General features: G+C 44.6%; 3 protein-coding genes and 1 long non-coding RNA gene across 4 annotated transcripts; 2 read left to right on the top strand and 2 right to left on the bottom strand.

Annotated features, from left to right (window-relative positions):
- Positions 1–199: 199 nt before the first annotated feature.
- Positions 200–2,142, top strand: LOC115171504 (uncharacterized). Its single transcript, XR_003871207.1, has 3 exons — positions 200–976; positions 1,118–1,358; positions 1,772–2,142. It is a non-coding gene; the product is annotated as an uncharacterized LOC115171504 (long non-coding RNA).
- On the bottom strand, positions 2,105–3,575 carry LOC115171503 (uncharacterized). The gene is made up of 2 exons (XM_029728411.1): positions 3,318–3,575; positions 2,105–3,065 (listed from the first exon to the last, which is right to left on the bottom strand). The coding sequence occupies exons 1-2, from the start codon at positions 3,406–3,408 to the stop codon at positions 2,464–2,466; spliced, it is 693 nt and encodes a 230-aa protein (XP_029584271.1). The 5' UTR covers positions 3,409–3,575; the 3' UTR covers positions 2,105–2,463.
- A 246-nt stretch (positions 3,576–3,821) lies between these two features.
- On the top strand, positions 3,822–11,800 carry LOC115170700 (uncharacterized). Its single transcript, XM_029726936.1, has 9 exons — positions 3,822–4,159; positions 4,335–4,840; positions 4,972–5,002; positions 5,090–5,200; positions 6,689–7,583; positions 7,684–8,641; positions 8,709–9,282; positions 9,377–9,509; positions 9,588–11,800. Exons 2-9 carry the CDS (start codon positions 4,430–4,432, stop codon positions 11,077–11,079), a joined length of 4,605 nt encoding a protein of 1,534 aa, XP_029582796.1. The 5' UTR covers positions 3,822–4,159; positions 4,335–4,429; the 3' UTR covers positions 11,080–11,800.
- A 748-nt stretch (positions 11,801–12,548) lies between these two features.
- LOC115171502 (cytochrome c oxidase subunit 6A, mitochondrial) lies at positions 12,549–17,434 on the bottom strand. The gene is made up of 4 exons (XM_029728410.1): positions 17,315–17,434; positions 13,552–13,629; positions 13,000–13,142; positions 12,549–12,825 (listed from the first exon to the last, which is right to left on the bottom strand). Exons 2-4 carry the CDS (start codon positions 13,625–13,627, stop codon positions 12,736–12,738), a joined length of 309 nt encoding a protein of 102 aa, XP_029584270.1. The 5' UTR covers positions 13,628–13,629; positions 17,315–17,434; the 3' UTR covers positions 12,549–12,735.
- Positions 17,435–23,822: the final 6,388 nt, after the last annotated feature.

Here is a 23,822-nt window from a genome sequence, read left to right as displayed (position 1 = left end):
TTTTGATACTTAAGTATATTCAAAACCAAATATTTTTATTTTACTGGGTGACTTTAACTTTGAGTCATTTTCTATTAAAATATCTTTACTTTTACTCAAGTATGACAATTGAGTACTTTTCCACAACCGCAATAGTTCGTACTGCAATAATATCAAAGAAGACGACCCCGTACAGTAGATGGCGGCAATACACCAATAGTAGTCTGTAGTCTGCCATAAAACTGTAAAGAAGATTATATTTTTGTTTTTAGCAGGATGGATGAGAGCTAGCTAGCTAGCTCGACAGCTAAATATTTGTTCTAATTTATTTGCATCTCAGGTGTCAGGTATCTAACTTAAGCAATCTACACAATAACTGAGGAGGACATAGTGGATTAGCAAGGTAGTTAGATATAACGCAATAATAGCCAACTTACTAAGTTATTTAGTTACCAGTATCTGTGATAATAAGTTACCCTGTATTATACATTTTACAACGTTAGCTAGCCTGTAATTTAGTGTGTTGGCAGACCAAGTTCTGAACAAGCATGGCATTATCCATCAACTATTTAAAGGAGTGAATCAGCAAAACAACTAATAAAATATTAAATACGGTATTCAGGATAACGTTACAATTTCGGTAGTCTTCTATCAAACCTTTTCCACTGCGCTCAGCACCACGCACACGCATGGATAATAATTATGTTGAGTCGGCTGGTCGAGCTGTGCTCGAAATGATGCAGCGTGAATGGGAGCCTCTTTCTCAAGACGAACTGGAGCAACGATTGGACCGAGCAGGGGAAGAATTCTGGAAGCTGACCTCCTAGCAAAGGTTCATGATCAGCCTGGACCAATCTACCTACAACTGTCTCAGCTGGTGGAAGAACCTCAACAGCAAAACCAAATTTGGTCAACAACAGAACTTACACTTTCTCATGTAGAAGAGGAGTCTGAATCTCAACAGTTAACTGATGCTGAGGAAAACGCTGCAGTTCAGGTAGCCTTCAGTAGGCCTACTTATCTTCATTGTTGTGGCTTAATCTATTTTTCCATCCCCACACTAATGCAGATTTGAGATGACACCATTTTATTAATTTGCTGTGCACAGATCTGATTTATGTTTCTTTTCATCTCTCAGTACATTACAGATCTCCTCCAGAATTCAAACTCAAGATACAATCAGAGCTGTATGGCAGGACGTGCCCGCTTATCCCTGTCCCACACTGTTCTCCTGTCCCTCACTCTCCTGTCCAAGCACCTCAGCTATCGCTCTGTGTCTACCAGTTTTCGCATGGAAAAATGAAACATTCATAGGATCTTCTTTTCCTTTTGTGAGCGTGTGAACACACTTGAGGACCAACCAATTAGATGGCAGACTGGTATGTAAACTGCTGTTCAATGTGGATCAATTACAAGTGTTATACAAACTTTCAGCAGGGACCCCATTTTATCCGGCAGTATTTCTGGGGACCCCATTTTCCCCCCAATAATTTCTTGCCGCCCCAAATCAGATGACACAACCTTAAAATCAGTCAATTTAGATTTTTACATCAACAAATAACCTTCAATTAATTGCATTAATTTCAAAATGAAAAGGCATCAATACATTTACTCAAGAAATGTTTTCCAATTATCTTTCTCAAAAACGTTTGTATATTGTCCCATACAATTTTTTGGGGGGGCGACCTCACTCCAGCCCCCCCCCACTTAGAATATCACTGAATTACAATATCCTGACACACTATTTACTCCATCACCCGTGTTGGTTTCTGGTCCTTCTCTCCTCGTCCAGGCATTGAGCCTGTTGAACCTCCTGGACCAGGCTGTGGCTGACCTGAAAGCCAGATTTGAAAGGCTCAGGTATTTGGACATGGGGAACTATAAAAGAACCAAAGCAGTTATCCTTACTGCTTGCATACTCCACAATGTATTTCTGGACATGGGGGAAGTGGTCAACGGACAGGTTGAGAGGGAGGCAGGGACAAGGGGAGGGAGAGGGGGAGTGTGATGAGGAGGGTGTGAGGAGAAGGGAAGCCATCGCAGATTTGCTGTACAAAGAGTTGGATTCTGGAAGTACATAAAGTGATTTATAATTTTGTGTTTGTATTGAGATAAACAGCATTTATATTGTATATTTTATTAAAAGGAAGAGTATCACACAAATATCTTGTATTGTATACATATGTAGGATTATTTGTATCCTATGGCAGATCTATGTACAAATGCCCTGTGTAGCTTTCTTCTCATTCACAGGTATTACAGGGAATTCCTGCAGTCAACTCCTTTGTCAAATGGTGTTATTACAGCATAATAAAAACGTATACAATGACAAATCATGACAACACAAAGTAGCTGAATGGTTGAACGCTTAAGAAACATTTGCATGATGCAGTCTTTCATTCTATGCACAAGCTTCCATATATCACACAAAATCCAAAAGTTTTTAGTTCAGTGAGAACTCCTTTGCTCTGGTGTGCTGTACTGCTACTCTGGCAGCTGGAAACTGTTGTTTTGACTGTGAGACAAACTGGAGATTGCACGGGCTAGATTATTGATGGCCTCTATCTTCCTCTCCTCCAGGGCCTTCTGCTGGGCCCACATGTTCATCTTCCTCTCCTGCAGCTCCATGTACAGCTGCAGGACATCCTGGGGGGGCCTGGAAGCAAAGGGGGCAGCTGTCAGGGAGGGTGTAGGGAGGATGGGGGTAAACCGCTTGCTGGCAATAGCCTTGCCCAGCTTGGTCCCGTTGAGTTTGGACCTGCGCTGTGCCTCGATCTCCTCCCGACTCTTCCCCAGGACCTCATGCATGGCCTTGAAGAACTCCCAGTGGACACTCTGGGCCCCCAGTCTCTTGGACCTCTCAGCGTTTTTCCTGTATGTGGCCAACATGTTACGCCACTTCAGATCACACTCATAGGCCTTGACTGTGACATCTGTGCTCCCAGCTGCCCTTAGCTTGGCAGTCACTCTCTCAGCCACTGTCTCCCACAGTTTCTTTTTCTTGCACACTGGCTGGTCAAAATCCTGGTCCATTTCGAGGCGGGTTTGGACAAGTTGCCATGTGGCTTGTAAAGTCCATACAAACTCTGGAGAAGGGAAGTTGATAAATGTGTATATATAAAAACAATATGATACAAATAAATTACATGTTTTGTTAAATGTTTATTAAATTGTCATGTCTTTTCCTCGTAGCCCGTGTGTTTACAGAAACTTGCCCTATTGAGAAACTTTAAGAGCCAATTAAATGTATTCTGATAAATATCAGTGATCAACCACAAACTCCTCGCAAGCTCCTCGCAAATAACGATGAATGCAATCTGCTGACAAGTTGCACTGACCTGCTTTCGATTTATCTGTATCCAAACTGGACGCCGTTGGAGTTTCATCTACTCCAATACTCTCTGTTACAACCGTCTCAATTACATCCATTGTGTTACTCAGTGACAAGGAAATTTGTTTGAAGTAGAATATGACAAGCAATTCAAACCAATAATTTAACAACTCTGCTATGGCATGCGATTATTTTTTCCCCCGCATCAAATAAAACGATGAATATAACAACAACCCCATACTTGTTTCCAGCACCTCCCAGTGAGCGTAGCCATTGCATCGTAGAGCAATAAGGAAAATGTAGTTTTTACAGTTCTAACGAAACAAGATTTATTTTGCTTACTTAACAACAATCCCCGGTTGCTATATATATATGGCTTGAAACGAGGAGTTATTTATAAATGTTTTTGGAAATGTTATTTTTCATAGAGAAATATTGCTTAATTCTGATAGTTGTAAAACAGCTGAGACTACAAGCCCCATGATTAAATAGAACGACCCACCCCTTCACACATCCCTCCCCCCTTTTCGTTGCGCCTCCTGTTTATCGTCCAGCTAAAAGATGGCGTTAGCGGCTAGCTAAAACGATTATTCTTCGTTTGATTGAATTAATTATGTCGGTGGGAATAATTAGTCATTGCAAATACTTTATTACTCTTGAGATGGGACTTAAAAACATAGATTATAGCACTTGTGTTCGCACTATAACGCACCGTGATTGTTTGTTGGGCCTTCTCGCATACAGAGGCCTGTTTTTTCAAGGAGTGGACGAGAGGTTCACAAACGTCAACTCCCAGCAGCATTGTTGAGAAGTGGGGTCAAAGGGTAATTTCTTCCACTTGTCATGCTGGTATTTGTAGTATTTTTGTTCTTTTACAGAATTTTTTGACAAACTTTGGAAATTGATTAAGATGAAAATACACTAGGGGAGATCATTTGTTAATCATGTTTAATACTGTATAAATGTATGATGTAGCCTAAGAAAATTGAAAAGTAAAATAATGATCCACATTTCTGCCCCTCAGTCCCCCTGTCATCATCCATGTCATCACTTTCTGTCTGAAGTGACTTGTTAGTGAGGATAAGCAGAAGAGCAGGTGGGTTGGAGACAATTAGTGGCATGATGGCGTCAAAGCTAGTGCCGGGGATCCAGAAACATGGGACATGGGCAGGCAACCCCAGAGAAGTGTCCTCAGCCTCCCCAGAGACCTCTCTGACCTGGTGCCTGTCACAGCTCTCTAAACCTGGGAGAGCAGCAGCCGAGGACCACAAGCCAGGCACTGCAGGGCCGGACACCAGTGGACACAGACAGCTGGACAAGAGGGTCAAAGCTGGGCAGTGGCAAGCACTGGTGGCCATCCGTACACAGCACATTAAAGGAGGAAGCAGTGGGATAGCTCGATTCCGAGGCCAGGGTGGACTGCGCATTCTCCTGGACCTGCTAAAGCACCCTGAGTGTTCCAGGAAGACTCTGGACCTGGCTCTCAGCATCCTGGCTAACTGCTGCACTGAGAGACAGACACGAGTTGAGGTGAGACAGAAGGGTGTAGGACAAATCAGGGCTGCTACACATTTACATTGATTGAATATGAATGTTTAGTATGAAAAGTTGGACAGTGGTGACTTACATTATGATATTTAATGTTTTTCTCCCCTCTAAAGGTTAGGAAGCTTGATGGAATATCTATTGTGGGCAAGTGACTATCATAATAAGTTTGAATCATTCATTTCACATGATGGTGATAATTTCAGAAATGAAAGTTTGCTCTTCCTTTCTTAGTGGGTATTTTGAAGAAGAATGTAGCCATGGAGACGATCCAGAACAGAGCAGCCCGGGCCTTGGGGAACTTGGCCATGGACCCTGAGAGTTCCACACTTATCCACTCTGCCGGTAAGTAAAACATGTTATAATGATTTTGGCTGCCTCTGTCTGTCTACATCACTTTCTGATGGTATTTTTGTTTTGTAGTACAGTACCAGTCCAAAGTTTGGACACAGGGTTTCTCTTTATTTGTACTATTATCTACATTGTAGAATAATAGGGAAAACATCAAATCTATGAAATAGCACATATGGAATCACGGAGTAACCAAAAAAGTGTTAAACAAATCTAAATATATTTTTTATTTTTTATTCTTCAAAGTAGCCACCCTTTGCCTTAATGACAGTTTTGCACACTCTTGGCATCCTCTCAACCAGCTTCACCTGTCCTGTTGAAAAACAAATGATAGTCCCACTAAGCGCAAACCAGATGGGATGGTGTATTGCTGCAGAATGTTGTGGTAGCCATGCTGGTTAAGTGTGCCTTGAATTCTTAATAAATCACAGACAGTGTCACCAGCAAAGCACCATCACACCTCCTCCTCCTCCATGCTTCACAGTGGGAAACACGCATGCAGATACCATCCGTTCACCTACTTTGCGTCTCACAAAGACACAGCGGTTGGAACCAAAAATCTCACATTTGGACTCATCAGGCCAAAGGACAGATTTCCACCGGCCTAATGTCCATTGCTCTTGTTTCTTTGCCCAAGTCTCATCTTATTGGTGTCCTTTAGTAGTGGTTTTCATTGCAGCAATTCGACCTTGAAGGCCTGATTTCATGCAGTCTCCTCTGAACAGTTGAGATGTGTCTTACTTGTACTCTGAAGCATTTATTTGGGCTGCAATTTCTGAGGCTGGTAACTCTTAATGAACTTATTCTCTGCAGCAGAGGTAACTCTGGATCTTCCTTTCCTGTGGTGGTCCTCATGAGAGCCAGTTTCATGGTAGCGCTTGGTGGTTTTTGCGACTGCACTTGAAGAAACTTTTAAAGTTCTTGAAATGATCCGGATTAACTGACCTTCATGTCTTAAACTTATATTAAAGACTGTCATTTCTCTTTTCTTATTTGAGCTGTTCTTGCCATAATATGGACTTGTTTTTTTTACCAAATAAGGGTATCTTCTGCATACACCCCTACTTTGTCACAACACAACTGATTGGCTCAAACGCATTAAGAAGGAAAGAAATTCCACAAATAAACTTTAACAACGCACATCTGTTAATTGAAATACATTCCAGGTGACTACCTCATGAAGCTGGTTGAGAGAATGCCTTGACAGCTTTGCACACACTTGGCAAAGGGTGGCTATTTTGAAGAATCTCAAATATAAAATATATTTTGATTTGTTTAACACTTTTTTTGGTTACTACATGATTCCATATGTATTCTTTCATAGTTTTGATGTCTTCACTATTATTCTACAATGTAGAAAGTAGTCAAAATAAAGAAAAACCATTGAATGAGTAGGTGTGTCCAAACCTTTGACTGGTACTGTATAAGTTGAACATTAGATTTTGTACCTGAAAAATAATTGCTTTTCTGTTTTCGACACAGGTGGTGTTCCACTCCTGCTCCTCTGCGTCTCTCTTGCATCTGCCCCATCCCCTCCCTCTGATGACCCACTGGAAGCCCCTTCCTCTAAACTAGAGTGTGCTCAGTCGGCTGCCCGTGCAATCCTCTACCTTGCAGACACCCCCTCAAACCGCCTTTTACTGCTCACCCAGGGTACACTAACTGCTCTCGCCCCGCTCATTGCTCCAGAGTACCCTCTGGGGCTGAGGAGAGCAGCACTCCGGACCCTCCATGAGCTCACAAGGGGCTGTGGTGTAGAGTGTGCTAGAGAGGTTTCCAGATCTGGGGTTCTAGCTCAGCTAGGTGTCATGGCTTCGGGAGAGGCCGATAAACCTTTTGAGGAGCTTGCGTTGAAAACCCTGGCCAACATGTGCACTCAAGGCTGCTTACGTCCTCTGGTGGGTTCCCTGGGGGTAATCCAGAAGTTTACGGAGGAGGTCAAGAAGGACGGCCTGAAGTCTGGAGTGTTCCTCAAGGCACTCTGCTTATGCTGCAAAGAGGCAGTGAACCGGGCCAAAGTGAAGGAGAGCGGCGGTCTGGAGGTGTTGATTGGCTTCCTTGGTGTCCATCGGAGCCACCCCCTCGACCGATTGGTCATTCTGGCTTGTGTTGACTTTGTCTATGACGAAGCTGCCCTGGAACAGTTACAAGAATTGGGAATAGTCCCCCTGCTAGTTGCTCGGTTAGTGGAGCTGGCTAAAGGTGAGGAGCCATCTGCTGGGAAGATGGATGTGAGCCTCACCTCTACCATGTTTGCTTCAGAGCTGCTGTCTACGTCATGTTTCGACTCATTTGACTTCCCTCCCCCAGAGGGGAACAGGAAAGAGGAGATGGGGAAGGAACATGTCCTTGGGTCATCCAGCTTTCTTAGCCTGAGGTGAGTGAACAGACTCACCTTTGTCCCCCTCTGTGCACCTGTGATTTATTCTAGTTTTGTAAAAATGGTTATCTGACCTGTCCTATTGGTGCTCCTCCAGGTCCTGGTTGGTGTCTGAAGGGTTGATCTCCTCTGAGGGAGATCTTCTTGACTCTCCTGGAGGCACGGAGGGAGATTGGGGGAGTCTTCATGTCCCCTCTTCTTCTCCCCAAACCTCTTCCACTGACAGTCATTCCCCTTTAAAATGCTTATCTCCTACCCGCTCACTACCTTCCTCTACTCCCTTATCCTCACCCGAATCTCAGAGTCAATCCACCCCCTCTACCTCAACGAGTTCTCCAGCTCAGGTCCACATGTCATCTCCCTCAAAAACCGCTGATCTGTCTCCCTGTGTCCCTCTGCCCTCCTCTACCTCCACCCCCCGAGCACAGCCCGCCTCCTTTACCTCCACCCCTCAAGCCCAGCCCGGCTCCTCTACCTCCACCCCCCGAGCCCAGCCCGGCTCCTTTACCTCCACCCCCCGAGCCCAGCCCGGCTCCTCTACCTCCACCCCCCGAGCCCAGCCCGCCTCCTCTACCTCCACCCCCCGAGCCCAGCCCGCCTCCTCTACCTCCACCCCCCGAGCCCAGCCCGCCTCCTCTACCTCCACCCCCCGAGCCCAGCCCGCCTCCTCTACCTCCCCCCCCCGAGCCCAGCCCGCCTCCTCTACCTCCACCCCCCGAGCCCAGCCCGCCTCCTCTACCTCCACCCCCCGAGCCCAGCCCGCCTCCTTTACCTCCACCCCCCGAGCCCAGCCCGCCTCCTCTACCTCCACCCCCCGAGCCCAGCCCGCCTCCTCTACCTCCACCCCCCGAGCCCAGCCCGCCTCCTCTACCTCCACCCCCCGAGCCCAGCCCGCCTCCTCTACCTCCACCCCCCGAGCCCAGCCCGCCTCCTCTACCTCCACCCCCCGAGCCCAGCCCGCCTCCTCTACCTCCACCCCCCGAGCCCAGCCCGCCTCCTCTACCTCCACCCCCCGAGCCCAGCCCGCCTCCTCTACCTCCACCCCCCCGAGCCCAGCCCGCCTCCTCTACCTCCACCCCCCGAGCCCAGCCCATCTCCTCTACCTCCACCCCCCGAGCCCAGCCCGCCTCCTCTACCTCCACCCCCCGAGCCCAGCCCATCTCCTCTACCTCCACCCCCCGAGCCCAGCCCATCTCCTCTACCTCTTCTCTCCCTTCCCCCACTATCCCACCCCTCACTCCCGTCTCCCCATCCAAGTTCTCCTCCCCTCCACGGAAAAGGCCACGTGTCCCCTCAACCACCCGCTCCAGTGTGGTGCCCCTCGACACCCCTCCCACAGTGTCCCGACCCCAGGCCTACCACCACCCCTACCACCCTGAGCCTTGGGCCCCAGAGTCTCCCATCCTGCTGCTGCTCTCACGCTTCTCTCACGCCACGGACCCCAGCGCTGCTCTGGTCAACTCGGGCATCATCTCTGGCCTACTGTTCTACCTCAGCCAGCATCAGGACCCCAGCGGCAGGTGCTTCCGCATGCTGTGCCGGCTGAGCTGCAACCCCAACTGTCTGCAGGCGCTGGTCAGGACTGGCTCAGTGGCTCTGATCCGCCACCACCTGGTCCAGAGAGGGAGTGACCCTGAGAGTTGGGGAGCTGGAGAGAGGCAGACTGATAGGGTCAAGGCCAAAGTGAAACAGCTTGGTAAGTTTAATTGTTGTACTTGGTCTTAAAGTTTTGTTTTTAGTTTGTGTAATGGTGCTGCTGTAACGTTTTGGGTATAATTTCTTGTGCATAGGTCTTGCTCTGCTTAGTAACCTACGCGTTCAGTGTGAGTCTGGATTTGGTTCTGGAGTCCTGAGCCATGTGATGCTGTCAGGCTCGGAGTCAGACAAGCTGAACTGTGCCCTGTCTCTACCACTAGTAAATGGGTAAGTCAAATGGCACTGGTGGAATGTTATGAAGTGTATACCAACTGTAATCTGACATCAACTTGTGTTCCCTAACAGTAACAAGGTTCTGTTGAAGAAGCTTCTTCTAGACAACGGTGGTCTACTCTTGGCTCTGGAGCCCCTTGGATGTAATGAGGACGAGGAAGAGGAAGACCGTCACACCAGTGAATGCCGACGACTCCTCTCAGATTGTCTGAACTCACCGCAACATGTCTCCGCCCCCCAGCTCCACTCTCTATATTTCTCCCTGCTGATTGGATGCCTCTCTAGTCTGATGGGTTGCCCCAAAACAGTACTGGCTAAAAGAAGGTGCAGGGTACTCAGTCCTATCAAACCACTGTCAGTCTCACAAACCGGTAAAGCTTTACCCCCTCCCTTAAAAAAGCCTCGTCTGGTCAATATCTGTCCTTACAATGACTCAACCTTTGACCTCCTCTTCCTGCTGGACGATGGGAGCCAGGTGTCAGCCAATAGGGAAGCAGTGGCTGGGGCGGAGGGAACCGAGGTGGTGGGGTCAGAGTACTTCAGGGCCCTGTTGAGGGGGGGCTTTGGAGAGGCTCAAGGGAGAACTGGGGAGGCCATCCCTATCAGGGATGTGAGCCAAGGCATGCTGCTACCTGTACTGCACTATCTGCATGGCTGTCGCCTGAACAAGGACGGAGAGACTGCAGAGGAACAGGGGGATGAGACGGAGAGAGAAGGCAGAGGAGAGTGTCAGATTTTGGGATCCTTGGCCTCTGAAGGACTGGGTGTCTGGAGAGACGGGGCAGAAGAACCCTCACCAGAGGCACAGGGCTTCCAGAAGACCCCCCTAGCTGAGACGATGATGGGGGCCTGTAGGTTTTTGGTGACAGAGTTGCAGAGGGAGGTGGAGGATCTGTGTGTGTCTTTGCTGTCCTGCTCTGCCAAGAATGCTGGTCGAATTGCAGATGTTGGCAAAAAACCTCCATCTAACATGGACCAATATGGGTCAGATGGAGAGTCTGCTGACGAGAGCCTGGCAAACCGCACATCTGGACTAGAGTTGAGTGGTTCTGAGGCCCAGACAGACTCCTTGGCCCCCACAGTGACAGCAGGCCAGGCTGTGTCACTACATGGCTCTGGACTCCATCCCTGTCAGCAGACAGAGGGTAGACGACACTCTGCCCCTGGACCAGGCCAGAACGGCGATAGTGCACCAAAGACAACCTCAGGACTGGAGACTTGTGTCAATCCTCTGAAATCAAGTTCTGCCTCTAAGTGCTGCAAAAGACGTTCTAAACTGCAGAGTGTTTCAAACACACAGAAGGTTGCAGATTCTGTACAGGACTCTAAAGTTGGTCCTGGTAGATGGACCCTCCTTCCACAGGTGTATTGGTTTTCCCAGCGGTACAGCTATCCTGGACTGGGCAGGGCCTGTCTGTCCCTACTGCTGGGCTCTCAGGGCTCCTCCCAGCCCCGCCCTTCTTCCCTGGCTGCAGACTGCCTGCGCAGACTTGCCAGAGAGGCAGACTGTACAGAGACTCTGAAACGTGACCTAGTGAGTCTGGCCACCATGGCCCTGAGCTGAGAGGGGGAGGGCTAGGAGGAAAGAGGGGTGTTGGGTGGGGATGGAGGTGGAGGTGGAGGTGGAGGTGAAGAGAGGAGAAACAGAGGATCAAGTATGAGGAGATTATTAGGGATGGTATGAGATCATGTGATTGTCTCTCCAATGACACTGAAGTTAACGTTTGCCAGTGTGAAAATGTATTTTATGTTCAAAAGTCTTTACAACATGATTAGCCTTCCTTCCTTCCTTGTGAATATCTGTCTTTGTCTCACAACAAATAACCTTTATATTCCAATATTGGTGTTTACAAAGTAATTGAAGTTTGAATTATTTTCTTCAGAATAGTACATTTATATTTAAAGGAGTCATGCGGCCATTTAAAGGGATGTGTTCTCAGACAATGAATCATGAGGAAAATCATTTTTATCTCATGGTGCACTGTAAATTAAGTTGTATTATAATTAAAACATTAGCATAATGTAATATGCTAAATACTTTTGTTGCATGTAATGTTAACTTTTTTTATGTTTTCAGTTTGATTTTGAAATATACACAGAGCTGTCCTGTAAATGTCCTGTATTGACTTGGATGACTCTAATAATCAGGGTGGGACTGGGTGCCATGTTGTATATGCTCTAAATAAAGAGAACTTTAGGAGTAGCTACAAGGTGAAGGTAACAGAGATCAGCTTTCACTCGCCCCATGTGAATCCACGTTCCTCATTAAATCTGTTTAAGATGTCTTTCTCTTTTGTCCTGTCTGAAAAGGCATACTGTATCTAAAGGACAAGACTGATCAACACGAATGTTGGCCATGCGCAGTAGATCACCTGCTCAGTGCTCAGACCAACACCGACGGAGTAGCGCAGTAGATCACCTGCTCAGTGCTCAGACCAACACCGACGGAGTAGCGCAGTAGATCACCTGCTCAGTGCTCAGACCAACACCGACGGAGTAGCGCAGTAGATCACCTGCTCAGTGCTCAGACCAACACCGACGGAGTAGCGCAGTAGATCACCTGCTCAGTGCTCAGACCAACACCGACGGAGTAGCGCAGTAGATCACCTGCTCAGTGCTCAGACCAACACCGACGGAGTAGCGCAGTAGATCACCTGCTCAGTGCTCAGACCAACACCGACGGAGTAGCGCAGTAGATCACCTGCTCAGTGCTCAGACCAACACCGACGGAGTAGCGCAGTAGAGTAGCGGAGTAGCGCAGTAGATCACCTGCTCAGTGCTCAGACCAACAGTGGTGATTCAACATGTAGAATTGTTGGGAAATGAACAGAAAATGACAGCCGATGTTCTGTGGTCAGAGGCAAGAGCAAGCCACACCCACTACGCACAGCCAATGTCTGTGTTGCTCTGTCTTGTCCTCAATGTATGTTTGGTGTTCAGAACTGGAATATATGTATGTTTACATACTAGTTCCATTCATCTTACACATAACATCAGACAGTTGGAGGTAAACAAATGAGAAGCCACTCAGTGTGTGTGACACAGTAAAACTAGTATATTTTTTATTTATATCTGACTGGGAGCACCACAGTCAGTAGTGTTGCTAATTGGCCCCTTGGTCAGTAGCATAATGCCAGGTTCATTAGAGCTATAGATTAGAGCTATTCAGCATGTAGCAATCAGGGAAGGTGGATGATCAGCATAGAGTTAGGAGGTTTCCTTAGTGGCGGGGGCCCTCATAACCCTCAGGAAGAGCATTTTCATGAGGGTTGTGGAAGAGAGAGTGGTTGCCGTCACCCCAGGGCCATTTCTGAAAGAGAAAGTTGTTTCATCATTCAGGATAGATTGGATAAAACTAGACTTATGTTCAGAAAGACATCCCACTACTACTACCATTCCTAACATGTAGATGATGAACTGTGAGTGAAGTTAGTCTGAGGATGTGGCTATAGTCTGTTGGATATCAGAGTGCCTCCTGTATCACCTTGGTGCGGATGCGAAGGTGTGAGTAGGCCACAAACTCAGGGGGTTCATGGGAGTGCTGCTGCATCTTCATGTAGGCGTTGGCGATGCAGACGGCCACACCAGGTAGGGCCAACACAAACGACAGGATCTTCCAGGTCCTAGCTGTGGAGTTGAAACCAGTTCCGGTAGATCAGACTCTACGGTTCTGTGTGACCCTGAGTTATCAAGGCTTGGGTACATCACAACACCAGTATAACTAAGTAACAGAGCAGCTCCAAAACACTGATCATCCAGTTCAGATTGCAGTGACTCAGCCTTGGTTCCTTGTCTCAGGCTCTGACATGCAGGACAGAAGCGCCTCAATTACAATATGATACATTTGTAAGTCACCTGACAGGCCTAAATACAGCAGAACACAAACATTTAATGAATGTAAGAGGAAGACTGCCAACTTTCCACAAACCTCTGTTAATGTTAAACCCAGAAGCCCAACTCAACACAAAAGGTGCAGGCAGTAGGGCAGAGAGAGAATATAACACAATATGAGAAGAGTTAAGTACATTACACACACCTGATCCTCCCTCATGGCCTGCGTGTGATGCAGCAGCTAATACCCTGCGGGCTGCCATCGATGCAGGAGACGCCATTCCTGTGGAGTACAGACAGACAACTTTTAAACCAATGGACAGAGGATAGAAGTGGGAATTAGTTTCCATGTTTGTGTAGACAGAGAGGCAGTAGGCTATGTTCAGATGTGTAGATGTATTCCTTTTAGAAAAGTGCTATTATATTTATAGGTCATTTATTACACCCTATAGACAAGATGAAATAATCCAGGTCTAGGCCCACACGTTATCCATGTCAAAGGTTTGTATTGTGGCTCCTCTACCCCAGCAACGGCACATACAGTGCCTTGCGAAAGTATTCGGCCCCCTTGAACTTTTCAACCTTTTGCCACATTTCAGGCTTCAAACATAAAGATATAAAACTGTAATTTTTTGTGAAGAATCAACAACAAGTGGGACACAATTATGAAGTGGAACGAAATTTATTGGATATTTCAAACTTTTTTAACAAATAAAAAACAGAAAAATTGGCCGTGCAAAATTATTCAGCCCCTTTACTTTCAGTGCAGCAAACTCTCCAGAAGTTCAGTGAGGATCTCTGAATGATCCAATGTTGACCTAAATGACTAATGATGATAAATAGAATCCACCTGTGTGTAATCAAGTCTCCGTATAAATGCACCTGCTCTGTGATAGTCTCAGAGGTCCGTTTAAAGCGCAGAGAGCATCATGAAGAACAAGGAACACACCAGGCAGGTCCGAGATACTGTTGTGGAGAAGTTTAAAGCCGGATTTGGATACAAAAAGATTTCCCAAGCTTTAAACATCCCAAGGAGCACTGTGCAAGCGATAATATTGAAATGGAAGGAGTATCAGACCACTGCAAATCTACGAAGACCCGGCCGTCCCTCTAAACTTTCAGCTCATACAAGGAGAAGACTGATCAGAGATGCAGCCAACAGGCCCATGATCACTCTGGATGAACTGCAGAGATCTACAGCTGAGGTGGGAGACTCTGTCCATAGGACAACAATCAGTCGTATACTGCACAAATCTGGCCTTTATGGAAGAGTGGCAAGAAGAAAGACATTTCTTAAAGATATCCATAAAAAGTGTTGTTTAAAGTTTGCCACTAGCCACCTGGGAGACACACCAAACATGTAGAAGAAGGTGCTCTGGTCAGATGAAACCAAAATCGAACTTTTTGGCAACAATGCAAAACGTTATGTTTGGCGTAAAAGCAACACAGCTCATCACCCTGAACACAGCATCCCCACTGTCAAACATGGTGGTGGCAGCATCATGGTTTGGGCCTGCTTTTCTTCAGCAGGGGCAGGGAAGATGGTTAAAATTGATGGGAAGATGGATGGAGCCAAATACAGGACCATTCTGGAAGAAAACCTGATGGAGTCTGCAAAAGACCTGAGACTGGGATGGAGATTTGTCTTCCAACAAGACAATGATCCAAAACATAAAGCAAAATCTACAATGGAATGGTTCACAAATAAACATATCCAGGTGTTAGAATGGCCAAGTCAAAGGCCAGACCTGAATCCAATCGAGAATCTGTGGAAAGAACTGAACACTGCTGTTCACAAACGCTCTCCATCCAACCTCACTGAGCTCGAGCTGTTTTGCAAGGAGGAATGGGCAAAAATGTCAGTCTCTCGATGTGCAAAACTGATAGAGACATACCCCAAGCGACTTACAGCTGTAATCGCAGCAAAAGGTGGCGCTACAAAGTATTAACTTAAGGGGGCTGAATAATTTTGTACGCCCAATTTTTCCGTTTTTTATTTGTTAAGTTAAAACCTCTACGGGCCACGGGGGCAGTATTGAGAATTTTGAAAGAAATATGTGCCCATTTTTAACTGCCTCCTACACCAACTCAGAAGCTAGGATATGCATATTATTAACACATTCGGATAGAAAACACTCTGAATTTTCTAAAACAGTTTGAATGGTGTCTGTAAGTATAACAAAACTCATATTGCAGGCAAAAACCTGTGAAAAATAGATTTTAAAAAAATGAGAATTTTGTGACTGTACTATTTAGTGTCATTGTTTTAAAGATACCACAGTGAGAAAGGATTCAGTTCGCAACTCCTACTGCTTCCACTAGATGTCAACGATCTTTAGAAAGTTGTTGGAAGCATCTGTCATGAATACAGACCGAATTAGAAAGCTTACAAGTTGACACATCATCACTTCATTTTTTGCGCCTGCGCATGAATCTGAGAAGAGTGCCTTTGTCATTATCGTTTATTCTAGACACTTGATAGGTTGTGTGAAAATATTACTGATGTTTACTGATGTTTCACGTTAAAAATGGAACAAAAGATTAGTGCTAAACAACGTTTGACATGTTTAAACAAACGTAAATAGATTATTTACTAGGTTTTCTTTAGCTTTTCGACGTGACTTTACACTGCCCACCTCATTTTGTGGGAGCCTACTGAACGCTAACTATTTGGACATAAATTATGAACTTTGTCAAAAGAAACCACATTTGTTCTGGACCTGGGATCTCTGGCAGCGCCTTCTGATGGAGATAATCAAAGGTAAGGGGATATTTAGAATGTTATTATCGATATTAGATGATGCTAATGCTAACGGTATAGCTTAGCTTAGCTTAGCATATAGCTTATTGTTGTTAGCATAGTACCCAGTTTATGCAAAATGTGATTTCCCAGTAAAGTTATTTTGAGATCTGGCCATTCGGTAGCAATTACGAGATGATAATATATTATTCTTTGAATGACAATATTATAATTTACCAATGTTTTCGAATAGTAATTCCGTGATTTGTAATGCTGGATTCACTGGGTGCATTCGAGCCGAAAAAAATTCTGAATTTCACCGCGACTGTAAATGCTGTTTTTGGATATAAATATGAACTTGATGGAACTAAAAATGCATGTATTGTATAACATAATGTCCTATGAGTGTCATCTGATGCAGATTGTCAAAGGTAAGTGCATAATTCTAGCTAGTTTTCTGTCTGTTGATGCCCTTCTTTGAATTGGCTAAACATTACACGCAGCTATTGTCAATGTACTCTCCTCACATAACCTAACTTTATGCATTCTCCGTAATGCCTCTGAAAATCGGACAGCGTGGTTAGATTTAGGAGATATATCTTTCAAATGGAGGAAAATAGTTGATTATTTGATTTTTTGAAATGATTACTCTTGCAGTTTTGAATTCCCCGCCATGGTCACATGACAATGAATCCCAATACCGGGATAAGATCGGGATAAGATCCTCAACAGGTTTTAAAAAGGTTTGAAATATCCAATAAATTTCGTTCCACTTCATGATTGTGTCCCACTTGTTGTTGATTCTTCACAAAAAAATACAGTTTTATATCTTTATGTTTGAAGCCTGAAATGTGGCAAAAGGTCGAAAAGTTGAAGGGGGCCGAATACTTTCGCAAGGCACTGTACAGTAAGTAGGTCAAGCTAAAGCTCTCAATAAACCTTCATAGATAAGATACCCTATTAAAATGGCTCACAATATATGTTAACTGGCAGTAAATGTCTAACCTAGGAATTTTCAAATGAAGTCAAATACATTTTATAAATATTGGGTTTTAAATACCTAAATTAAAAGAAAACTAAAGTTAAAAAAAAAACAGACAGAAGCCATGCCATAGGCCTGTTGATATTACTGGTGATCTGAAATGGGAAACACTTGGGAAGCAAAATTAAACAAATACCATAAAATCTTTAAAAACTTTCTGTTCTTTATCCAAAAAGTTTAACTCACCTTTAATTTTGTTGGTCAGTCTTTTGTCCCTTTCTCTTTCTGCACCTTTGTGTCTGTTTGTCCTTCAGCCTGTCCTGGGCTGAACAGAACTGTGAGACTCCTCCCCATTGCAACCTGTCTGTCTGCCAAGAAATATCAAGTTTATATTTGGTCAAGTGCAAAAGGCAGGCTGGAAGATCTGTGAAAGAGAGGAAGAAGGAATGGGATGGGTGTTTGACATTGTGTGTTGTGTTTTTGTCTCTTTGTAAACTGCACATGAGGTGTGTGTGTGTGTGTGTGTGTGTGTGTGTGTGTGTGTGTGTGTGTGTGTGTGTGTGTGCTGAAAAATGCATTCAAATCTGTGGTAGACCTATCAAACCAGTGCAGTGTACAGGAGGAGTAGGATCACCCTGTTTGAGGAGAACTTTCCTGCAATGCTGGAAATTTAAAACTTCTGAACTTCGTAATTTGCCCTTTGAAATTTCAGACTTGATAATCCGTTACGAAAAAAATATACATTAGGCTAATTATAATCCACATAATAATTTACATTTTCTGTTGCTGCAGGATTATTTTCCTGCTGTGTAAGTGCTAGGCACTTTTGCACTTGAACAAATATAAACTTGATATGCTAGGCACTTACACTAAAACCAGCTAAAATTAAAATCCTACACCTGTAATAGTAGTAGGTCCCAGTTTTGTTCAATTTAATTCTGCGCATGACCACATGCATGTGAGATTGATAGATTACCATGAACGCCACCACATGTTGATCAGGCGGGAAAAGGCGGGAAAAGGTCTGAAGTGGGAAAAGGTCTGAAGGCGGGAAAAGGTCTGAAGGCGGGAAAAGGTCTGAAGGCGGGAAAAGGTCTGAAGTGGGAAAAGGTCTGAAGTGGGAAAAGGTCTGAAGTGGGAAAAGGTCTGAAGTGGGAAAAGGTCTGAAGGCGGGAAAATAGCGTCTGATGAAGCTTTGAAATAGATGGTCTGTATTCCCTTTATGTTTTTGTTTAAGAGTTCACAAGAAGGCTAATGTGTCAAGCAATTCAGCACGCCTAATTTCATAGGGTTGGCATTTGTAGATAAATGTATTTTCATCAACTATACTTCAGTCGTACATAGAGAATGGGCCGTGTCCGCCCGTGTACAATCGGAAGTTGTGACTATGACTGATAGGTGTGTCTGCTAATCATGGTGCAGCTGACCTGTCCCTTTAATTTACTGAAGTCTGACTTGAATTTGGTCCAGCTGGAACTTGTACAAGTTCAGAAATAGCCCTCACTGTGTGTCACAGGGTAACAGTACGCCCTGATCTGGTCGGTTAGTCAGTGGCAGTCACAGTGCAGCAGTGCAGGACCCATACCTCTTCCTAGACAGTGAGCGTTCTATCCCTACAGACTGCAGACTGAACTTTGTATTGCTTAATGTTGAGCTATCTCTCTCATAGTTGCGAGATAGCTCACACACACTGTTTAACAGTGTGTGTGTGTGTGTGTGTGTGTGTGTGTGTGTGTGTGTGTGTGTGTGTGTGTGTGCATGTGTGTGTGCATGTCAGATTATAGTGTCCGTGGTGTAGGCCTACCGTATTGAAGCTGACAGAACCATAGGTTTAATGCTGCACATTTGGGTTTGAAATTAAATACTGAATATTGTCATTCAAAGACGAGATAGCAAATAGGTCTAGAAGTGTAGTATTACTTCACTATAGAGAAATATCATATCAGAATAGTAGCGGTGTGTGGGTAAGAAAAGTCATATAACAACCTATGTGTTGTAATAATTGCATTGTTTGCTCTATAACCTGTTAGTTCATACAGTATGCCTTGCGTCCGTGATATACAGTGAGGGAAAAAAGTATTTGATCCCCTGCTGATTTTGTACATTTGCCCACTTACAAAGAAATGATCAGTCTATAATTTTAATGGTAGGTTTATTTGAACAGTGAGAGACAGAATAACAACAAATAAATCCAGAAAAACGCATGTCAAAAATGTTATAAAATGATTTGCATTTTAATGAGGGAAATAAGTATTTGACCCCTCTGCAAAACATGACTTAGTACTTGGTGGCAAAACCCTTGTTGGCAATCACAGAGGTCAGACGTTTCTTGTAGTTGGTCACCAGGTTTGCACACATCTCAGGAGGGATTTTGTCCCACTCCTCTTTGCAGATCTTCTCCAAGTCATTAAGGTTTCGAGGCTGACGTTTGGCAACTCGAACCTTCAGCTCACTCCACAGATTTTCTATGGGATTAAGATCTGGAGACTGGCTAGGCCAATCCAGGACCTTAATGTGCTTCTTCTTGAGCCACTCCTTTGTTGCCTTGGCCATCTGTTTTGGGTCATTGTCATGCTGGAATACCCATCCACGACCCATTTTCAATGCCCTGGTTGAGGGAAGGATGCTCTCACCCAAGATTTGACGGTACATGGCCCCGTCCATCGTCCCTTTGATGCGGTGAAGTTGTCCTGTCCCCTTAGCAGAAAAACACCCCCAAAGCATAATGTTTCCATGTTTGACGGTGGGGATGGTGTTCTTGGGGTCATAGGCAGCATTCCTCCTCCTCCAAACACGGCGAGTTGAGTTGATGCCAAAGAGCTCCATTTTGGTCTCATCTGACCACAACACTTTCACCCAGTTGTCCTCTGAATCATTCAGATGTTCATTGGCAAACTTCAGACGGGCATGTATATGTATTCTTGAGCAGGGGGACCTTGCGGGCGCTGCAGGATTTCAGTCCTTCACGGCGTAGTGTGTTACCAATTGTTTTCTTGGTGACTATGGTCCCAGCTGCCTTGAGATCATTGACAAGATCCTCCTGTGTAGTTCTGGGCTGATTCCTCACCGTTCTCATGATCATTGCAACCCCACGAGATGAGATCTTGCATGGAGCCCCAGGCCGAGGGAGATTGACAGTTCTTTTGTGTTTCTTCCATTTGCGAATAATTGCACCAAATGTTGTCACCTTCTCACCAAGCTGCTTGGCGATGGTCTTGTAGCCCATTCCAGCCTTGTGTAGGTCTACAATCTTGTCCCTGACATCCTTGGAGATCTCTTTGGTCTTTGTCATGGTGGAGAGTTTGGAATCTGATTGATTGATTGCTTCTGTGGACAGGTGTCTTTTTTATAGGTAACAAGCTGCGGTTAGGAGCACTCCCTTTAAGAGTGTGCTCCTAATCTCAGCTCGTTACCTTTATAAAAGACACCTGGGAGCCAGAAATCTTTCTGATTGAGAGGGGGTCAAATATTTATTTCCCTCATTAAAATGCAAATCAATTTATAACATTTTTGACATGCGTTTTTCTCAATACTTTTGTTGTTATTCTGTCTCTCACTGTTCAAATAAACCTAACATTAAAATTATAGACTGATCATTTCTTTGTCAGTGGGCAAACATACAAAATCAGCAGGGGATCAAATACTTTCCCCCCTCCCACTGTATAGGCCTAAGACCTAGACAATAAGAGGACACAGTGGCAGAATAAATTCAACTACACCTTTGTTTCATCACAAAACCGACAAGCAACCTCTGTCCAGTGAAGTCCACAAAGCATATTGCATGTAACAAACAGTTACATGACCTACAGCAGGGTCAAGCAAGTTACTGTTTCCGACATTTTCGGACCACTAAACAACTATGGATTTAGAAGCACTGTGAGTTACCGCAAGTCGCAAAGAAAACAGGAACTGCCTCCACTATTCCAGCACCATTTCAACTTCAACATTTCAACATCATCAAATCACCTATGCTTAGTCTAATACAGTGACAACAAAAAGATACCAAAAACCTTTACTCCAATCTACATAATAAAAATATGATGTGGCTGTTGATGTTTCTGATTTCTGTTTACCTACCTTCTATTACCTAGTTAACAATAGCCTTCTACATGTAGCTACATATTGAATGTCCATCCTCTCAAGCCAGGGGCACAATGTATGAATTAATGGTTGGATCAGAATCGGAGTAATAATCATTGGCCAGTACGGAGAATTAAGTAAAACCACAAGTCTAAATCCCTATCTCCAGACATGACTAATTTAGGAAAGGGACAATTTTAGCTAGCTAGCTAGCCACAAGAGGACAACAACGCAGTGAGAGGGAACAATTCAAGTTGTTTCTTATGCTGACTTATGCTCTCCATATGATTTGATAGGAGTCACACCAAATCCAAGTTGGCTTCCTTTGACACTTTTTTTGGTGTGCTAGGAACATTCACAGTTGAGCTCACTCAGTTTAGCTCAACGCTGATTGGCTATTATTTTATACTTTTTTCATCATGGGAGGCCAAATACTTGCTGGCTTCCTTTGCATTCAATGCTACAGGTGGCTATAATGTCATACTCTTTTGGACCTACACATACAGTGACAGAGGGGCGCTGTTTCACTTGCTCGAATGCTTTCTCTGGTGAGATACAGTAGATACAGTACAGTCGTGGCCAAAAGTTTTGAGAATTACAGAAATATTAATTTTCACAAAGTCTGCTGCCTCATTGTCATTAGATATTTTTGTCAGATGTTACTATGGAATACTGAAGTATAATTACAAGCATTTCATACGTGTCAAAGGCTTTTATTGACAATTACATGAAGTTGATGCAAAGAGTCAATATTTGCAGTGTTGACCCTTCTTTTTCAAGACCTTTGCAATCCGCCCTGGCATGCTGTCAATTAACTTCTGGGCCACATCCTGACTGATGGCAGCCCATTCTTGCATAATCAATGCTTGGAGTTTGTCAGAATTTGTGGATTTTTGTTTGTCCACCCGCCTCTTGAGGATTGACCACAAGTTCTCAATGGAATTAAGGTCTGGGGAGTTTCCTGGCCATGGACCCAAAATATCGATGTTTTGTTCCCTGAGCCACTTAGTTATCACTTTTGCCTTATGGCAAGGTGCTCCATCATGCTGGAAAAGGCATTGTTCGTCACCAAACTGTTCCTGGACGGTTGGGAGAAGTTGCCCTCGGAGGATGTGTTGGTACCATTCTTTATTCATGGCTGTGTTCTTAGGCAAAATTGTGAGTGAGCCCACTCCCTTGGCTGAGAAGCAACCCCACACATGAATGGTCTCAGGATGCTTTACTGTTGGCATGACACAGGACTGATGGTAGCGCTCACCTTGTCTTCTCCGGACAAGCTTTTTTCCGGATGCCCCAAACAATCGGGAAGGGGATTCATCAGAAAAAATAACTTTACCCCAGTCCTCAGCAGTCCATTCCCTGTACCATTTGCAGAATATCAGTCTGTCCCTGATGTTTTTCCTGGAGAGAAGTGGCTTCTTTGCTGCCCTTCTTGACACCAGGCCATCTTCCAAAAGTCTTTGCCTCACTGTGCGTGCAGATGCACTCACACCTGCCTGCTGCCATTCCTGAGCAAGCTCTGTACTGGTGGTGCCCCGATCCCGCAGCTGAATCAACTTTAGGAGATGGTCCTGGCGCTTGCTGGACTTTCTTGGGCGCCCTGAAGCCTTCTTCACAACAATTGAATCACTCTCCTTGAAGTTCTTGATGATCCGATAAATGGTTGATTTAGGTGCAATCTTACTGGCAGCAATATCCTTGCCTGTGAAGCCCTTTTTGTGCAAAGCAATGATGACGGCACGTGTTTCCTTGTAGATAACCATGGTTGACAGAGGAAGAACAATGATTCCAAGCACCACCCTCCTTTTGAAGCTTCCAGTCTGTTATTCAAACTCAATCAGCATGACAGAGGGATCTCCAGCCTTGTCCTCGTCAACACTCACACCTGTGTTCACGAGAGAATCACTGACATGATGTCAGCTGGTCCTTTTGTGGCAGGGCTGAAATGCAGTGGAAATGTTTTTGGGGGATTCAGTTCATTTGTATGGCAAAGAGAGACTTTGCAATTAATTGCAATTCATCTGATCACTCTTCATAACATTCTGGAGTATATGCAAATTGCCATCATACAAACTGAGGCAGCAGACTTTGTGAAAATTAATATTTGTGTCATTCTCAAAACTTTTGGCCACGACTGTATATTCAGCCTCTTGTGGTTTAAAGGTAAAGGATTAAACACAAAAGATAAAAATATTTTAAAAACATATAAAATAATGTATCTTGGTGAATTTTGTGGGGGAGCCTGGCCTCTCTTGGCATCTTTGAATGAACCAACCAACTGAAATGTTTTTATTTTTTTATGGTCTGGGTACATTATTTTTACTGACCACCAGATGGGGCATTGTGTACCTATGGCAGGATATCCAATTGACAAAGATTTTCACCCTCCTGTTTGGTGTTTCTCTAACTTGCCTAGATGCCTATTACTTCTCCCTCAACATCCATATGTGATCCTAGAGAAAATGATGCCTTACAGTATTTTCCCAAATATTTTTGAACCTACTTTCAGTAGGCTATTAGTTCCCTAAAATCAGTTAAACTCCTCTTCAGCCTACAAGACTGTCTTTCTATGTGTATATGATGTGTGTGTAACCTTGTGAGTTTCCTCTGTGTCTCTGTGTGTATGTGTGTGTAACCATGTGAGTTTCTTCTGTGTGTGATGTGTGTAACCATG

The sequence above is a fragment of the Salmo trutta genome, chromosome 32, assembly GCF_901001165.1.
Source record: "Salmo trutta chromosome 32, fSalTru1.1, whole genome shotgun sequence".
NCBI lineage: Eukaryota > Metazoa > Chordata > Actinopteri > Salmoniformes > Salmonidae > Salmo > Salmo trutta.
The sequence above is the reverse complement of the archived record's forward strand: the minus strand, read 5'-3'. Positions and strand labels throughout refer to the sequence as shown.

Bases quoted from the DNA above. Each gene is read 5' to 3' on its own strand.
- LOC115170700 (XM_029726936.1), top strand. From the start codon at position 4,430: ATGATGGCGTCAAAGCTAGTGCCGGGGATCCAGAAACATGGGACATGG. The intron at 4,841-4,971 runs GTGAGACAGAAG...TCCCCTCTAAAG, and splicing joins AGAGACAGACACGAGTTGAG to GTTAGGAAGCTTGATGGAAT. The intron at 8,642-8,708 runs GCCCGCCTCCTC...CCCCGAGCCCAG, and splicing joins CCTCCACCCCCCCGAGCCCA to CCCGCCTCCTCTACCTCCAC.
- LOC115171502 (XM_029728410.1), bottom strand. From the start codon at position 13,627: ATGGCGTCTCCTGCATCGATGGCAGCCCGCAGGGTATTAGCTGCTGCA. The intron at 13,143-13,551 runs GTGTGTGTAATG...TCAACTCCACAG, and splicing joins AGGCCATGAGGGAGGATCAG to CTAGGACCTGGAAGATCCTG. The intron at 12,826-12,999 runs GTGATACAGGAG...TTTCTCTTTCAG, and splicing joins ACCTTCGCATCCGCACCAAG to AAATGGCCCTGGGGTGACGG.
- LOC115171503 (XM_029728411.1), bottom strand. From the start codon at position 3,408: ATGGATGTAATTGAGACGGTTGTAACAGAGAGTATTGGAGTAGATGAA. The intron at 3,066-3,317 runs GTCAGTGCAACT...TCCCTTCTCCAG, and splicing joins TACAGATAAATCGAAAGCAG to AGTTTGTATGGACTTTACAA.